Below are 17,202 nucleotides of genomic sequence, written 5' to 3'. Positions count from 1 at the left end.
AGTGGGCTCTACAAGTACCTCTAGGAATAAACCTGTAAATGTTCCTAAAGGAGTGCTCTGGGGTGTGCCCTACAGTTCCTCTAGGGATAAACCTGTAAATGGCCCTAAAACACCTATAAATGTTCCTAAAGGAATGATCTGGAAGGTCCTCAGTGTGTCCTACAAGTTCCTCTAGAGAATAAACGTGTAAATGTTCCTAAAGGAGTGCTCTGGGATGTGCCCTACAAGTTCATCTAGGGCTAACCTGGAAACGGCCCTAAAAACCTGGAAATGGTCCTGGAAAACCTATAAATCTTCCTAAAGGAGTGATCTGGGGTGTACCTTACAAGTACCTCTAGGAATAAACCTGTAAATGTTCTTAAAGGAGTGCTCTGGGATGTGCCCTACAAGTTCCCCTAGAGAATAAACTTGTAAATGTTCCTAAAGGAGTGATCTGAAATGTCCTCAGTGGGCTCTACAAGTACCTCTAGGAATAAACCTGTAAATGTTCCTAAAGGAGTGCTCTGGGATGTCCTCAGTGTGCCCTACAAGTTCTTCTAGGGATAAACCTGTAAATGGTCCTGAAAAACCTATAAATGTTCCTAAAGGAGTGCTCTGGGGTGTGCCCTACAAGTTCCTCTAGGAATAAACGTGTAAATGCTTCCAAAAAACGTATAAATGGTCCTGAAAAACCTATAAATGTTCCTGGAAAACCTGTAAATGTTTCCAAAAAACCTGTAAATGTTCCTAAAGGAGTGCTCTGGGGTGTGCCCTACAAGTTCCTCTAGAGATAAACCTGTAAATGTTTCCAAAAAACCTGTAAATGTTCCTAAAGGAGTGATCTGAAATGTCCTCAGTGGGCTCTACAAGTACCTCTAGGAATAAACCTGTAAATGTTCCTAAAGGAGTGCTCTGGGGTGTGCCCTACAAGTTCCTCTAGGGATAAACCTGTAAATGGCCCTAAAACACCTATAAATGTTCCTAAAGGAATGATCTGGAAGGTCCTCAGTGTGTCCTACAAGTTCCTCTAGAGAATAAACCTGTAAATGTTCCTAAAGGAATGATCTGGGATGTTCCCTACAAGTTCCTCTAGGGAATAAACCTATAAACCTATATATAAATGTTCCTAAAAACCCTATAAATGTCCCTAAAGGAGTGCTCTGGGATGTCCCCTCTGTGCCCTACAAGTTCCTCGAGGGAATAAACCTGTAAATGTTCCTAAAAACCCCAGAAATGTTCCTAAAAAACCCAGAAATGTTCCTAAAACCCCCAGAAATGTTCCTACAGGAGTGCTCTGGGATATCCCCTCTGTGCCCTACAAGTTCCTCGAGGTGAATAAACCTGTAAATGTTCCTAAAAACCCAGAAATGTTCCTAAAAACCCCAGAAATGTTCCTAAAAACCCCAGAAATGTTCCCACAGGAGTGCTCTGGGATGTCCCCGCTGTGCCCTACACGTTCCTATAGGGCCGGGAATAAACCCAGAAATGCTCCCAAAGTCCCTGTGCCCCACACGGCCTCGTGTCCTCAACATTCCTGTGTCCCACGTGCTGTCCCCATGTCCCCACGGTGTCCCTGTGTCCCACAGTGTCCGTGTGTCCCACATGGTGTCCCCATGTCCCCACAGTGTCCCCACAGTGTCCCACACGCCGTCCCCATGTCCCCACAGTGTCCCCGTGTCCCACAGTGTCCCCGTGTCCCCACAGTGTCCCCACAGTGTCCCACACGCCGTCCCCATGTCCCCACAGTGTCCCCGTGTCCCCAGCCCTGTGACACTGTGCGGCGCCTCCCCCCCCCCGATCCATCCCAGTCCAACCAGTGCAGGATGTGACAAAACCAGTTTAAATAGAAAGGGGGGAGGGGCACGGGGGGGCGTGGGGGGCTCAGCCCTTCCTGGAGCCCTTGTCCTTGTCCTTGTCCTTGTCCTTGTCCTTGTCCTTGTCCTTGTCCTTCCCCTTGTCCTTGTCCTCGCCCTTGTCCTTGCCCTTGCCCTTGTCCTTGTCCCTGTCCTTGTCCTTGCCCTTGTCCTTGCCCTTGCCCTTGTCCTTGTCCTTGTCCTTGTCCTTGTCCTTGCCCTTGTCCTTGTCCTTGTCCTTGTCCTTCCCCTTGTCCTTGTCCCTGTCCCTGTCCGTGTCCGTGTCCGTGTCCTTGAAGCCGGGGTTGGCCAGGCCCAGCCCTGTCCCCTGCACGGTGTCCCCCGGCGTGTCCTCCCCCGGTGGCACCTGCAGCGCGGGCCCTGCGGGGACAATGGGGCATTGTGTCACTGTCACTGTCCCCAGGCTGAGGGGACAGCGGTGTCACTGTCCCCAGGCTCCGGGGACAATGGGCGCAGTGTCACTGTCACTGTCCCCAGGCTGAGGGGACAATGGGCACCGTGTCACTGTCACTGTTCCCATGAGTGACACAGTGTCCTCATGCCTAAGGTGACACTGTCCTGGTGTAACCCCGTCCCTGTCCCCATGTCCCCGTCCCTGTCCCCATGTCCCTGTCCCTCTCCCCAGGGGTGTCCCCATCCCCAGGGGTGTCCCTGTCCTGTCTGGGTGTTCCTGTCCCGGTTCCTAGAGAGGTGACACTGTCCTTGTCCCGGTGACCTTGTCCCCAGGGGTGTCCCTGTCCCCATGTCCCTGTATCCCTGTCCCTGTCCCCATCGGTGTCCCTGTCCTGGGGGAGGTGACGCTGTCCCTGTGCCCGTGTCCCTGTCCCCAGGGCTGTCCCCTGTCCCCATGTCCCTGTCCCCAGGGGTGTCCCTGTCCCCATGTCCCTGTCCCCAGGGGTGTCCCTGTGCCCGTGTCCCTGTCCCCAGGGGTGTCCCTGTCCCCATGTCCCTGTCCCCAGGTGTGTCCCTGTCCCCAGGGCTGTCCCCTGTCCCCATGTCCCTGTCCCCAGGGCTGTCCCCTGTCCCCGTGTCCCTGTCCCCAGGGGTGTCCCTGTCCTGGGGGAGGTGACGCTGTCCCTGTCCCCGTGTCCCTGTGCCCGTGTCCCTGTGCCCAGGGCTGTCCCCTGTCCGTACCCACGTAGCTGAGCAGCACGGGCAGGAACACGAGCCCGTGTGCCAGCCCCAGCAGGGTGACGATCAGGTTGAGGCGGAAGAAGAAAATCTGCACGAGCCGCGCCTTGGCGAAGGCCAGCACCACCACGCCGGGCAGGTTGGTCATGGCCACCCCCGCCACCACCTGCGGGGACAGCGGCGACAGCGCCGCGCTCGGTGACACCGCCCCGGGAGGGACAGGGACCCGCGGTGACACCGCCCCGACAGGGACAGGGACCCGCGGTGACACCGCCCCGGGAGGGACAGGGACAGCCATGCTCGGTGACACCGCCCCGGGAGGGACAGCGACCCGCGGTGACACCGCCCCGGGAGGGACAGGGACAGGGACCCGCGGTGACACCGCCCCGACAGGGACAGGGACAGCGACCCCCACAGGGACAGCGACCCGCGGTGACACCGCCCCACACAGGGACAGGGACCCGCGGTGACACCGCCCCGGGAGGGACAGGGACAGCCATGCTCGGTGACACCGCCCCGACAGGGACAGGGACCCGCGGTGACACCGCCCCACACAGGGACAGGGACCCGCGGTGACACCCCCGGAGCAGGAGGTCCCCCAGTGTCACCTCCCGGTGCCAGGAGAGTTTGGGGTCCCACGGTGCCACACCTGGACCGGGAGGTCCCACGGTGCCACCTGCCACTCCCAAAAGATGCCACGGTGCCACCCCGCACCCACAGGAGGCTTTGGGGTCCCCCAGTGTCACCTCCCAGCCCAGGAGGTCCCACGGTGCCACCCCCCAGTCCCAAAAGGTCCCGCGGTGTCACCCCCAGCGCCAGGACAGTTTGGGGTCCCCTGGTGCCACCCCCAGGACAGTTTGGGGTCCCCTGGTGCCACCCCCCGCCCAGGAGGGAATCCCACAGTGCCACCCGCCAGCCCAGGAGGGCTTGGGGTCCCCCAGTGTCACCCCCACCCCAAAAGGTGCCCCAGTGTCACCCCCAGCCCCAGGACAGTTTGGTGCCCCTCGGTGCCACCCCCAGGACAGTGTGGGGTCCCCTGGTGCCACCCCCACCCCGGCAGGGTTTGGTGCCCCTCGGTGTCCCCGTGCCCACCTTGCTGCCCATGGTGACCGTGGCCTCCTTGGCTCGTGCCACCCGCGTGGGCTGGCGGCTGCGGGCGAAGGCGCAGGTGATGTGGGACACGAACTCCACCGAGATGCCCACGGCCTGCGGGCACAGCGGGCTGGGCTGGCACCCCGGGCACTGCCTGTGCCCACAGAGCCACCCCAGTGCCACTAGAGCCACCCCCGTGCTACCAGAGCCATCCCTGTGCCCACAGAGCCACCTCTGTGCCACCAGAGCCACCCCCATGCCATCCCTGTGCCCACAGAGCCACCTCTGTGCCACCAGAGCCACCCCCGTGCCACCAGAGCCATCCCTGTGCCACCAGAGCCATCCCTGTGCCATCAGAGCCATCCCCGTGCCACCAGAGCCACCTCCGTGCCACCAGAGCCATCCCTGTGCCACCAGAGCCACCTCTGTGCCACCAGAGCCACCCCCATGCCATCCCTGTGCCACCAGAGCCACCAGAGCCACCCCTGTGCCCCCAGAGCCATCCCTGTGCCACCAGAGCCATCTCTGTGCCCTCAGAGCCACCCCAGTGCCATCAGAGCCATCCCCGTGCCACCAGAACCACCCCAGTGCCACCCCATATGTCCCAGCTCCTGCTGCCACCCCCTGTGCCCACAAAGCCACCCCATGTGCCACCTCACCTGCTCAGTGCCACTCCATGTCCCCCGTGTCCCTGTGCCACCCCAAATCCCCGTGCCACCCAACGTGCCTTGTGTCCCCGTGCCACCCAAGGTGCCCCACATCCCTGTGCCACCCCCCGTGCCCCGTGTCCCTGTGCCACCCCAGGTCTCTATGCCACCCCCCCTCCCCATGCCACTCAATGTGCCCTGTGTCTCCGTGCCACCCCACGTTCCTGTGCCACCCCCTATGCCCCCACTGTCCCCCGTGCCCCACATCCCCGTGCCACCCCCCGTGCCATGCCCCGTGTCCCGCCGTCCCCGTGCCCGCACCGCCACCAGGTTGATGAGTGCCACGGCGTTGTAGGGCACTGCCCAGAGCGCCATGCAGCCCACGGTGCCCAGCAGTGCCATGGCAATGGTCAGCAGCGTGGCCAGGCTGGAGCGCCCGTCCATGCCCAGCAGCAGGAAGGACACGGCGAAGGTGGGCACCAGGCACAGTGCCAGCGTCAGCAGCCCCTCGGGCACCACCGTCAGGTACTGCTCGTAGTACACGTACGTCACCCTGCGGGGTGGCACCGCGCTGGCACCGGCCGGGGCACCGGGCACCCGGGGAGGGCCACCGGGCACCCCAAAAACGGGCACCGGGCACCCCAAAATGGGCACTGGGCACCCCAAAATGGGCACTGGGTATCCCAAAATGGGCACTGGGTATCCCAAAATGGGCACTGGGATCCCAAAACGGGCACTGGGCACCCGGGGAGGGGCACCGGGCACCCCCAAATGGGCACCGGGCACCCCAAAATGGGCACCGGGCACCCGGGGAGGGGAACTGGGCACCCCAAAATGGGCACCGGGCACCCCAAAAAGGGCACCGGGCACCCGGGGAGGGGAACTGGGCACCCCAAAATGGGCACCGGGTATCCCAAAATGGGCACTGGGATCCCAAAACGGGCACTGGGCACCCCAAAATGGGCATTGGGCACCCGGGGATGGGCACACAGTATCTCAAAATGGGCCCCGGGCACCCTGATATGGGCACTGGTATCCCAAAATGAGCACTGGGCACCCCAAAATGGGCGCTGGGATCCCAGAATGGGCACTGGGCACCCCAAAATGGGCACTGGGTATCCTGGTATGGGCACTGGTATCCCAAAATGAGCACTGGGCACCCAAAATGGGCACTGGGTATCCTGGTATGGGCACCCAACAAGGGCACTGGGGCACCCCCAACATTCTGGAATGGGCACCCTTCACTGGGGCGCCAACTCGTGACCCCCAACAGGGGCACTGGGGCACCCCCAGCACCCCAGAGCGGGCACCCTGACCTGGGCACCGCTCCCCGCCCTCCCTCAGCGGGCACCCCCGTGCCCCCCGGGCTGGCGGTGCCACTCACGTGTAGGGGAAGACGCGGAAGGCGGGGTCGGTGCCGGGCACAGCGCGCAGGGTGGTGGTGATGTACTCTGCCAGGGCGCGGGCGGCGCGCAGGGCACCCGTGTACTCCTGCGACGTGCGCAGCGGGCGCTGGTACGCCATGAACCGGGTGGCTGCGGGCACGGCAGCGTCAGTGCCAGGCGGCGGGCACCGCGGGGCAGCGGGCACCACGGGGGCAATGTCAGCGCGGGGTGGTGGGCACCACGGGGGCGGTGGGGACCATGGGGCAGCGGGCACTTGGGGACAATGAATGGGCACCACAGGGACAGCGGGCACCGTGGGGGCAGTGGGCACTCTGGGGGCAGTGGGCACTCTGGGGGCAGTGGGCACTCTGGGCGCAGCGGGCACCACAGGGACAGCAGGCACCGCAGGGACAGTGGGCACTATGGGGAAGTGGGCACTTGGGGACAGTGGGCACTATGGGGAAGTGGGCACCACAGGGGCAGCGGGCACTTGGGGACAGCGGGTACCACAGGGCAATGGGTATCAAGGGGGCAGTGGGCACTCTGGGGGTAGTGGGCACCGCGGGGGCACCGTCACCACAGGGCAGTGGGCACCATGGGGGCAGCAGGCACCACAGGGGAAGTGAGCACCAGGGGGGCAGTGGGCACCCTTGTGGGCAGTGGGCACCCCAGCCCCCGTGCCCGTGCCACCCTCACTCACCCAGGATGGTGCCATTGTCGTCCATGCTCACCGAGGTGTCGTAGGCGCCCAGGCCACTGCGGGGACAGGGGGGGTCAGGGGACATGGGGGACACCCGGGGGACAGCCAGGACAGCCAGAGGGGACACAGGGTCAGGGGACGCCCAGGGCGGTGCCAGGGCGGTGCCACCGTGGTGCCACTCACCCCTTGGGGCAGTGCAGGGAGGGCCGGTCCTGCAGGAACCAGGGCAGGAACCGCTGGAACTCCTCGTCCGTGGGGCGGCGCAGCCGCTTCAGGCACTGCCCCAGGATGCAGCTGGGGTCAGCTGTGGGCACGACGGGGCAGTGTGGGCACCGGGCACCACCGTGGGCACACACGGGGTCAGCGTGGGCACACACGGGGTCAGTGCGGGCACACGGGGTCAGTGCGGGCACCGGACACCGCTCATCCCGCTGGGCACCACCACAGGCACACAAAGGGCACGTGGTGGCCGTCACAGCAGGCACCAAACTGGCACCCAGTGGGCATCACAGTAGATGCCAAATGACCACTGTGGTGGGCACCCAATGGACACCCAATGGACAGCCAGTGGGCATTCAATGGGCACCCAATGGTCATCATTGGTACCCAATGGCCCCTTGGTGGGCACCCAATGGGCACCCCATGAGCACCCAATGGCCGCCATGATGAGCACCCAATGGGCACCCCGAGCCCCCATGGTGGCACCCAATGATCACCCAACAGCCACCAGGGTGGGCACTCAATGGATACCCAAGAACCCCTCCATGGTGGGCACTCAATGGCCATTCCATGACCACCCAATGGGCACCCAATGACCACCATGATGAGCACCCAGTGGCTGCCATGATGAGCACCCAATGGGCACCCCCGAGCCCCCATGGTGGCACCCAGTGGCCACCCAACAGCCACCAGGATGGGCACTCATTTGCCATGGCGGTGGGCACTCAATGGATACCCAAGAACCCCTCCATGGTGGGCACTCAATGGCCACTCCATGACCACCCAATGGGCACCCAATGGCCCCCATGGTGGGCACTCAATGACCACCATGATGAGCACCCAATGGCTCCCATGGTGGGCACTCAATGGCCACCCCTGAGCACCCAATGGGCACCTAACAGCCGCCATGATGGGCACTCAATGACCACCATGATGAGCACCCAGTGGCTGCCATGATGAGCACCCAATGGGCACCCAATGGCCCCCATGGTGGGCACCCAAAGGCCACCCCATGAGCACCCAGTGGGCACCCCCTGGCCCCCATGGTGGGCACTCAATGGCCACCCCATGAGCACCCAGTGGGCACCCCCTGGCCCCCATGGTGGGCACTCAATGGCCACCCCATGAGCACCCAGTGGGCACCCCCTGGCCCCCATGGTGGGCACCCAAAGGCCACCCCATGAGCACCCAATGGGCACCCAATGGCCCCCATGGTGGGCACCCAAAGGCCACCCCATGAGCACCCAATGAGCACCCCCTGGCCCCCATGGTGGGTACTCAGTGGCCACCCCATGAGCACCCAGTGGGCACCCCCCGGCCCCCGGTGCCCGCGGTGCCCCCGGGCGCACTCACAGCTGGTGGAGGGGCAGAACTCGCCCTTGTGCTGCCCGCTCAGGTGGACGCGGCAGCAGCGCACCGTGGGGTTCAGCCAGTCCAGGAAATCGTCCAGCCACGAGGTGGCCGGGATGGCCAGGTAGGACCTGCGGAGGGCACGGCGCAGGGAGGGGCTGGCAGGGCCGGCGCTGCCGCCCGGGCTCCGGGGTGCCCGCGGGTGGGGTGGGCACTCACACGTTGGGGTAGCGCGTGGCCAGCTGGATGCTCTGCGTCAGCGAGTTGGCGTCGCAGCCCGAGCTGGAGCAGATGGCGTTGGTGCCGTTCTCCGAGGAGAAGTTGTACCCGCCCGTGGTGACGAAGTAGGTGGGCACGCCACGGCCAGGTACCGGTTCATGGCCGAGTAGTAGTCGAGCAGGTACGAGTCCTGGGCACGGCTGGCATCAGAGGGGGCACCCCAGGGCGCCCCAGAGGGCACAGAGGGGGCTCAAAGGGGCGCAGAGGAGGGAAAGGGGCACGGGGGCCCAAAGGGACACTGAGGGGCAGAGAGGGGTCCCGGTCTCCCCCATGCCACCCCTGTGCCCACCTCGGGCAGTGCCAGCTCCTGTCCAGCCCCACGGACACGTGGAAGAGCAGGAAGAGCCCGGAGCAGGCCAGGAACAGGAACAGCAGCACCTGGGGAGGGGGCTCTGCTCAGGGACCCGGGCACCAACACCCCCAGAGACCCCCGGGCACCAACACCCCCAGAGACCCCCCGGGCACCAACACCCCCCAGAGACCCCCCGGGCACCAACACCCCCAGAGACCCCCCGGGCACCAACCCCCCCAGAGACCCCCCGGGCACCAAAACCCCCCAGAGACCCCCCGGGCACCAACACCCCAGAGACCCCCCTGTGCCACCCCCAAAACCCCCCAGAGACACCCCGGGACCCCAAACCCCCCCCACGGCCCCTTGTGCCACCCCCAAACCCCCCACGGCCCCCTTGTGCACCCCCAAAACCCCCACGGCCCCCTTGTGCCACCCCAAAACCTCAGAGAACCCCCAGAGCCCCAAACCCCTGACAGAACTCTGGTGCCACCCCAAAAACACCAAATCCCTCAGGTCTCCCCAATGCCCCCCGTGCCCCCAATGCCCCCCAATGCCATCTTGTTCCCATGCCCCCCGTGCCCCCCATGTCCTCCAATGCCCCCCAATGCCTCCCCCTGCTCCCATGCCCCCTGTGCCCCCGTATTCCCAATTCCCCCCATGTCCCCAGTGCCCCCTGTGCCCCCCATGTCCCATGCCCCAATTCCCCCAATGCCCCCCGTGCCCCCGTGCCCCCCGTGCCCCCAATTCCCCCAATGCCCCCCGTGCCCCCCATGCCCCCAATTCCCCCAATGCCCCCTGTGCCCCCCCGTGCCCCCGTGCCCTCACCACGGCGGGTCTCACGAGGGGGTGCAGCAGCACGGGGGTGTAGCAGCGCTCCAGGAAGGGGCGCAGCAGCCCCCGGCCCGCCCCGGCCGTGCCCCCCTTGCCCGTCCCGCAGCAGCAGCAGAGGTCGAAGCGCCCGGCCTGGGTTGGCACGGCGGGGTTGGCACGGCAGGGTTGGCACGGCAGGGTTGGCACGGCTCCTCCACAGCCCCCCCCCCCGTGCCCTGTGGGTGTGCCCTGCCCAGCCTGGGCACTGCATGGGGACCCTCACCCACCCTGGGCATCCTTACACCCACCCCGGGGGCTTCGTGGGCACCCTGTGCCCACCCTAGGGACATTCTCACCCACCCCGTGCCCACCCTGGGGATCCTCACACCCACCTCGGGATCCCCCTGCCCGCCCCGTGCCCGCCCCGGGGTCTCCACGCCCACCCTGGGCACTTCTCACCCGCTGTAGGGACCCTCTCACCAACGCTGGGGTCCCCGTGCCCACCCTGTGCCCGCCCCTCGCACCCGGCCCGTGCCCCTTCGCCCCGGTGCCACCTCCTGTCGCCGCCTGTCGAGCGCCACCAGTGCCACGAAGCCGGACATCTGCAGCACGAAGTCCAGCGCGATGGCGAGCGCGGCCGTCAGGGCGAACGTGCGCACGGCGGGCATGGACGAGAGGGCACCTGCGTGCCCGGGCACCCCCCGGGTCACCGCAACGTCCCTGGCACCCCCCGGGTCCCCCTTGGCGTCACCAGGACCCCGTGCCAGCCGCCCCGACCGCACCACACCCCCCGGCCCGTGCCCCTTGTCCCCCGTGTCCCTGTGCCCACCCAGTGCCCCCCATGTCACCCCCGTGCCACCTCCATCCCCAGTGCCCCCGTGCCGTCGGTGTCCCTGTATCCCGGTGCCCTCTGTGCCCCCCATGTCCCTGTGCCACCCTGTGCTCCCTGTGCCCCCCATGTCCCTGTGCCCACCCAGTGCCCCCCATTCCCTGTGCCCCCTGCATGCCCCATATCCCTGTGCCCACCCTGTGCCCCCCATGTCCCTGTGCCCACCCTGCGCTCCTGTGCCCCCATGTCCCTGTGCCCCCCATTCCCTGTGCCCCCTGCATGCCCCGTATCCCTGTGCCCACCCTGTGCCCCCCATGTCCCCGTGCCCCCTTTGCCCCCCCGGTGCCCGCGGTGCCCCCTGCTCACCGAACAGGAAGCAGATGGTCTCGGAGAGGCTGCAGAGCAGCATGCTCGGTGCCACCTGTGCCAGCACCCGCCCCAGGTGCTGCTCCCGCGTCTCGCCCGGCTCCCGATGCGACTGCTGCTGCCACGGGGGGGGGTCAGGGGCACCCGGGGGCACCCAGGCACCCCAGACCCAGGGAACGCCCAGGGGGCACCCCCAGATGCCAAATTCCCCCATGCCCACAAATGCCAGCCTTGCCCCATGGGGATGCCTGTCCTGAAATGTGCCCCCACCCCTGATGCCCCAGTGCCAGCCGGTGCCCTCCAGTCCCCCGGTGCCCCCATCCCCAATGACACCCCATTCCCCGGTTCCCCCCGTGCCCCCGGTGCCCCCGATGCCCCCGGTGCCCCCAATGCCCCCCGGTGCCCCCCGTGCCCACCTGCAGCTCCTGCACGAAGATGAAGATGTTGTCGGCGCCACGGCCAGCACGAGGAAGGGCACGACCTCGATGATGATGAGGGACGAGGGCAAGCCCCAGCAGTGCCAGCAGCCCCATGGCGGCCAGCACGGCGCCCAGCACCACCACGATGCCCCCGAGCGCCAGCGTCACCTTGGACTCCACCTGCGGGCACCGCCGGGTGGGCACCCCCGGGTGGGCACCGCCGTCAGAACCCCCGGATCGGCACCGCCGGGTGGGCACCACGGGTCGGCACCCCCAGATTGGCACCGCCGGGTGGGCACCACGGGTCGGCACCCCCAAACGCCCCGGACTGGCACCCTGCATTGGCACCCCCGAACCCCTCCCGGGCTGCTGCCACCCCCCCGCAGTGCCCCTGGGACCACCGGGCTCCACCCGAACCCCCCGAACCCCCCGAACCCCCCGGATGTTCCCGATCCGCGACCCCCCGAACCCCTCGAATGCCCCGAACCGACACCCCCGGGCTCCCCGGTGCCACCTCCGCGCCCGCAGGGCTCAGCGGGTCCCCGTGCCACCCCAGAGCCCCAAACGGACCCTTTCCAGGCCCCTGTGCCACCCCCGGTGCCCCCAAACCGCCCTTTCCGGGTCCCCGTGCCACCCCAGAGCCCCCAAACCGGCCCTTTCCAGGTCCTGTGCCACCCCCGGTGCCCCTCGTCTCACCAGGTTCCTGTGCCCCTCTCGGTGCCCCCCGGGCTCACCGGGTGCCCGTGCCCCTCCCGGTGCCCTCGCGGTGCCCCCCGCTCACCAGGAGCCTCCTCCAGGCCGTGTACTCGCCCAGGGCCAGCGCGATGTAGGCGAACACCAGCAGGTAACTGACGGCGAACACCGGGATGTCCTCCCCGCTCGTGCGGTTGATCTCGTCCTCCAGAGAGCGCTGAGGGCACGGCGACAGTGAGGGGACACCGGGGACACCGGGGACACCGGGGACACCGGGGCACCGAGGGCACCGCGGGGCACAGGGGGGCACGGGGGCACAGAGGCGGGACAGGGGCAGGGAGGGCACTGCGGGCACCACGGGGACACGAGGAACACAAAGGGCACTGGGGACACAGAGGAGGGACAGGGACGTAGGGGACACCGGGGGGCACGGGGGGCACGGGGGGCACCGAGGGCACCGGGGACACCGGGGCATAGAGGGGGGACAGGGACACTGCGGGAACCTGGGGCGTGGGGGACACTGAGGACACTGGGGACACAGAAGGGGCACAGGGACACTGAGGACATGGAGGGGACATAGAGCGGGACAGGGACGTGGGGGGCACTGCGGGCACCAGGGGCATGGAGGGGACACGGGGTTCACCGAGGCCAATACGGACAGGGTGACACGGGTGACACCAGGGACACAGGGGGCACAGGGACACTGGGACATAGACAGGGGACAGGGACGTGGAGGACACGGGGGTCACCAGGGGCATGGGGGACATGGAGACATGGAGAGGACATGGGGACATAGAGCGGGACAGGGACGTGGGGGGCACTGCGGGCACCAGGGGCATGGGGGACACACGGAGGGGACATGGAAGTGGCACAGGGACAACGGGGACACTGAGGACGCGGAGGGGACACGGGGGCACTGCGGGCGCCAGGGGCATGGAGGGGACACGGGGTTCACCGAGGCCAATACGGACAGGGTGACACGGGTGACACCGCAAACACGGGGGGCACCGGGGACACCGGGGACATGGAAGGGACGTGGGGACACGGAGGTGGCGTAAGGGACACGGTGACACGGGTGACACCAGGGACACGGAGGGCACAGGGACATGGGAGGGGACACAACAGCCACACAGGGACACAGAGGGGACACGGAGGGGACACAGAGGGGACACGGAGGGACACAGCGGTCACACGGGACACAGAGGGACATGGGGGGGACGTGGAGGGGACACGGCGGTCACACGGGGACACAGAGGGATACGGAGAGGACATGGAGGGACACGGCGGTCACACAGGGACACAGAGGGACACGGAGGGGACACGGCGGTCACACAGGGACACGGAGGGGACACGGCGGTCACACAGGGACACAGAGGGGACACGGAGGGGACACGGCGGTCACACAGGGACACGCAGGGGACACGGTGCCCACCTCGGCCATGAAGGTGACCGAGAGGTTGTGGCGGTGGCGCCGCTGGAAGTCGCGCACCACGCTCAGGAACTGCCGCTCCCAGCTCAGCGCCCACTCCAGGCGCGGGTCCCCCGCGGGGAAATTGTTCAGCGAGTAGGTGACGATGAGCGCCTCGGCCTCCGTGTACTCGGACTCTGCGGGGACACGGCGGTGACACCGCGGGGACACCCCCGGGGACACCCCCGGGGACACCCCCGGGGACACCCCGGAGCCCCGAACGCCCCGCACCGTACCGCGGTATCCGCCCAGCGCGATGTACGGGAACACCGGCCCGCCGTACTCGGCCATGCAGCTCAGCTCCAGCGCCGTGATGTCCTTGAAGGAGAGCGGGGAGCTGGCGGCGACAGGGCCGGGCCGTCAGCGGGGGCTGTGCCCGCCCGGCCCCGGCCCCGGCCCCGCTGCCACCCGCGGGCACCCGGCTGGCATGGGGGATGCGTGGGTGGCACCCTGAACCCACGGCCTGGCACCCCAACAGTGATGCGGGACCCTGAACCCACGGCCTGGCACCCCAACAGTGATGTGGGACATGCGGGTGGCACCCTGAACCCACGGCCTGGCACCCCGGCTGGCATGGGGGATGCAGGTGGCATTCTGAACCCATGGGCAGGCACCCCAGAGCGATGGGGACATGTGGGTGACAGCCCAACAGCGATGGGGGACAGCCAGGTGGCAGCCCAGAGACACAGTCTGGCACCCCAGAGTGACGGGGACGTGCAGGTGGCACCCCAAACCCACATGGGCATCACCCCAACCCCATAGCTGGGCACCCCACGGTCACCGTGCCACACGGGGCACTCCACAGATGTCACCCCAGCCCCACACCTGGGCACCCCATGGTCACTGTGCCACACGGGGCACTCCACTGATGTCACCCCAGCCCCACACCTGGGCACCCCGCGGGCACCAAATCACGGACAGAGCCCCCTGGGCATCACCCTAGCCACACGACTGGGCACCCCATAGTCCCCACGCCATGTCCAGCACCCACAGATGCCACCCCAGCCCCACAGCTGGGCACCCCGTGGGCACCACGCCACGTCCAGCACCCTTGGGGCACCCGAACCCCACACCCGGGCACCCCGCAGCGACCGTGCCCCGCCGTGCCCCCCGCCCGCGCACCCACTTGACGCAGTAGATGAGGTGGTCGTGCCAGTCGACGGCGCCCTGCACTTTGCCATCCTGCTGCCAGCCGCGGAGCGCCAGGCGGCTGCGGTTGTTCTGGAAGTACTGCGTGACGCTGGACACGGCGCAGTCGCCCACGCCGGGCGCCGCGGGGTTCAGGGGGGCGTAGCACACGTCCCGCAGGGTGACGTTCCTGCCCCGCGCCCACGCCGCGGTGCCCGCCAGCTCCTCCTGCAGCTCCAGCAGCGCCAGCAGCACGTCCTGGGCCAGCACCCCGCTGAAGTTCTTGGTGCCCAGCACCACCGAGTCGTAGGCGGTGGTGCCCGGGCGCCCGGGCGCCGTCACGATCACCTGGTTGGTGCGCAGGAAGGGCCCGAAGTGGCGGTCGTGGAACTCCTTCTCCTGCCTGGCGCGGCTGCCCGGCGCCGACCAGAGCTGCACGGGGTCCGTGGTGAGCCGCAGGGTCGCCAGCCCGGCCGAGAGCCCGCGGCCACGGCCACGGCCACGGCCAGCACGGCCAGCGGCCAGGTGGCCACCAGGGTGCCCCAGCGGCGGAACGCCCGCTCCAGGCCGCGCTGCCAGGCCTCGCTGAGCCGCCGCGAGCACCCGCGGGCACGCGGCCTCGGCGCCGCCTCGGCCTCGGCCCGGCGGCACAGCACGGCCAGCAGGAAGGCCAGGGCCAGGCCGGCGAAGAGCAGCGCGCAGATGACCAGCACGCCGTCGGCGCGGCCGATGCGGAACGGCGGCGGAGGGTCGGCGGGGGGCACCGTGGGCGGGCACGCCCGGGGGCAGTCCTGGCACGAGCACGGCTCCTGCTCGGCGTCGGGCGCTCGGTCGCAGCCCCAGACGGGCGCGTCCAGCGGGGCGATGCCCTGGCCGGGCTCGGAGCCGTCGGGCAGCAGCTGGAAGTCGATCTGCAGCGGCGCCAGCCCGTTGTTCTTGTCGCCCTGGAAGTCCAGCCAGCGCTGGGCCGTGCACAGCTGGGCACCGTAGCGCCCGCACATGGTGGCGATGGCGTAGCCGCCCGTGGCGGGCATCCGCACGTCGCGGCACGAGGCGAAGGCGGCCTCGGCGTAGCGGCTGCGGTAGAAGAGCTGGTACTCCAGCACGGCCCGGGCGCCGGGCAGCGCCGCGGAGTCGGCCACGCGGGTGACGTTGGTGAACAGGCTCTGGTCGGGGCTGCAGATGTTGTGGCAGTAGAGGTTGGCGAAGTTGCGGGCGCAGGACGGGCACCGTGCCAGGACGGCGCCCGACAGCTCCACGCTGCGGCGCAGCGCGACCAGCTGGGCGTAGCTGCAGCAAACCCGCGCGGTGCCATTGTCGCCCGCGGCCAGCTCGGGGCACACCACGCGCAGCAGGGACAGCAGGGCGCCCCGCGCCTCCCGCGCCGGCGTGTTGGACAGGCAGGGCACCTTGGAGGGCACCAGAGACGAGTTCACCTCGGGGTTGCGGCCGCACTCGCCGTAGAAGGCGCAGACGCCGCCTGGTGCACCGGGGTCAGCGACGGCGACGCCTGCGGGCACAGGGACGGGGCGGTGGCACGGCGGCGGCACCTCGAGGGGTTCCTGATGGGCACCGAGGAGGTGTCGCCACAGCTCCGGCGCCTTCAGTTCCGCCAAACCGCGCCCAGATGGCACCAGTGGGCATCGTGGCATTGTACCCACGTTCTGCACCTCCGGTTCCTCCAAACGTCACCCAGTGCCCACCACGGCGGTGTCCCCTCCGTTCTGCCACCCCAGTTCCTCCAAACGTCACCCAAATGTCACCAGCGGGCACCACGACCGTGTGCCCGTGGCTCTGCCACCTTCAGGTCCTCCAACGACACCCAAATGGCACCCGAAGGGCACCACGGCATCATCCCCACGTTCTGCCACCCCAGTTCCTCCAAATGTCACCCGAATGCCACCCAAAGGGCACCACAGCGGTGTCCCCATGGCTCTGCCACCTTTGGTTCCTCCAAACCGCACCCGGATGGCACCAGCGGGCATCGTGGCATTGTACCCACGTTCTGCCACCTCCAGGTCCTCCAAATGGCACCCAAAGGGCACCACGGCGGTGTCCCCTCCATTCTGTCACCCCGGTTCCACCAAATGGCACCCGAGTGGCACCTGATGGGCACCACAATGTACCCAGAGCTCTGCCATTTCCAGGTCCTCCAACAGCGCCCAAATGGCACCAAAGGGCACCACGGCGGTGTCCCACGGCTCTGCCACCTTTGGTTCCTCCAACCACACCCAGATGGCACCTAAATGTCACCCGATGCCACCCAAAGGGCACCACAGCAGTGTCCCTCCATTCTGTCACCCAGCCCCTCCAAACGGCACCCAAGTGGCACCCAAGTGGCACCTGATGGGCACCGCAACATTGTCCCCACTCTGCCACTCTCAGCCCGTCCAAACGTCACCCAAATGCCACCCAAGGGGCACCTGATGGGCACCATGGAGGTGTCCCCCTGCTCTGCCACTCTCGGTCTCCCCAGTGCCACCCAGCTGTCACCGGGTGCCACCCGAGGGCACCACAAGGAGCGGCTCTGCCACTCCCAGC

General features: G+C 67.3%; 1 protein-coding gene across 1 annotated transcript; it reads right to left on the bottom strand.

Moving 5' to 3' along the window:
- Nucleotides 1-69: 69 nt before the first annotated feature.
- LOC134434534 (NPC1-like intracellular cholesterol transporter 1) lies at nt 70-16,646 on the bottom strand. The gene is given in 26 exon segments (XM_063183202.1): nt 70-80; nt 1,950-2,213; nt 2,988-3,150; nt 4,077-4,190; nt 5,045-5,276; nt 6,108-6,258; nt 6,809-6,864; nt 6,992-7,112; nt 8,381-8,508; nt 8,597-8,738; nt 8,741-8,786; nt 8,946-8,965; nt 8,968-9,034; nt 9,774-9,911; nt 10,313-10,440; nt 10,954-11,068; nt 11,370-11,410; nt 11,413-11,464; nt 11,466-11,552; nt 12,154-12,282; nt 13,498-13,670; nt 13,770-13,870; nt 14,660-15,146; nt 15,149-16,141; nt 16,144-16,262; nt 16,414-16,646. Coding segments are annotated over 26 exon segments (4,311 nt in total).
- Between the last annotated feature and the right edge of the window lie 556 nt (nt 16,647-17,202).

Source organism: Melospiza melodia, unplaced genomic scaffold (genome assembly GCF_035770615.1).
Source record: "Melospiza melodia melodia isolate bMelMel2 unplaced genomic scaffold, bMelMel2.pri scaffold_375, whole genome shotgun sequence".
Lineage (NCBI taxonomy): Eukaryota > Metazoa > Chordata > Aves > Passeriformes > Passerellidae > Melospiza > Melospiza melodia.
Note: the sequence above shows the minus strand (reverse complement) of the source record. Positions and strands in the feature narration are given on the sequence as shown.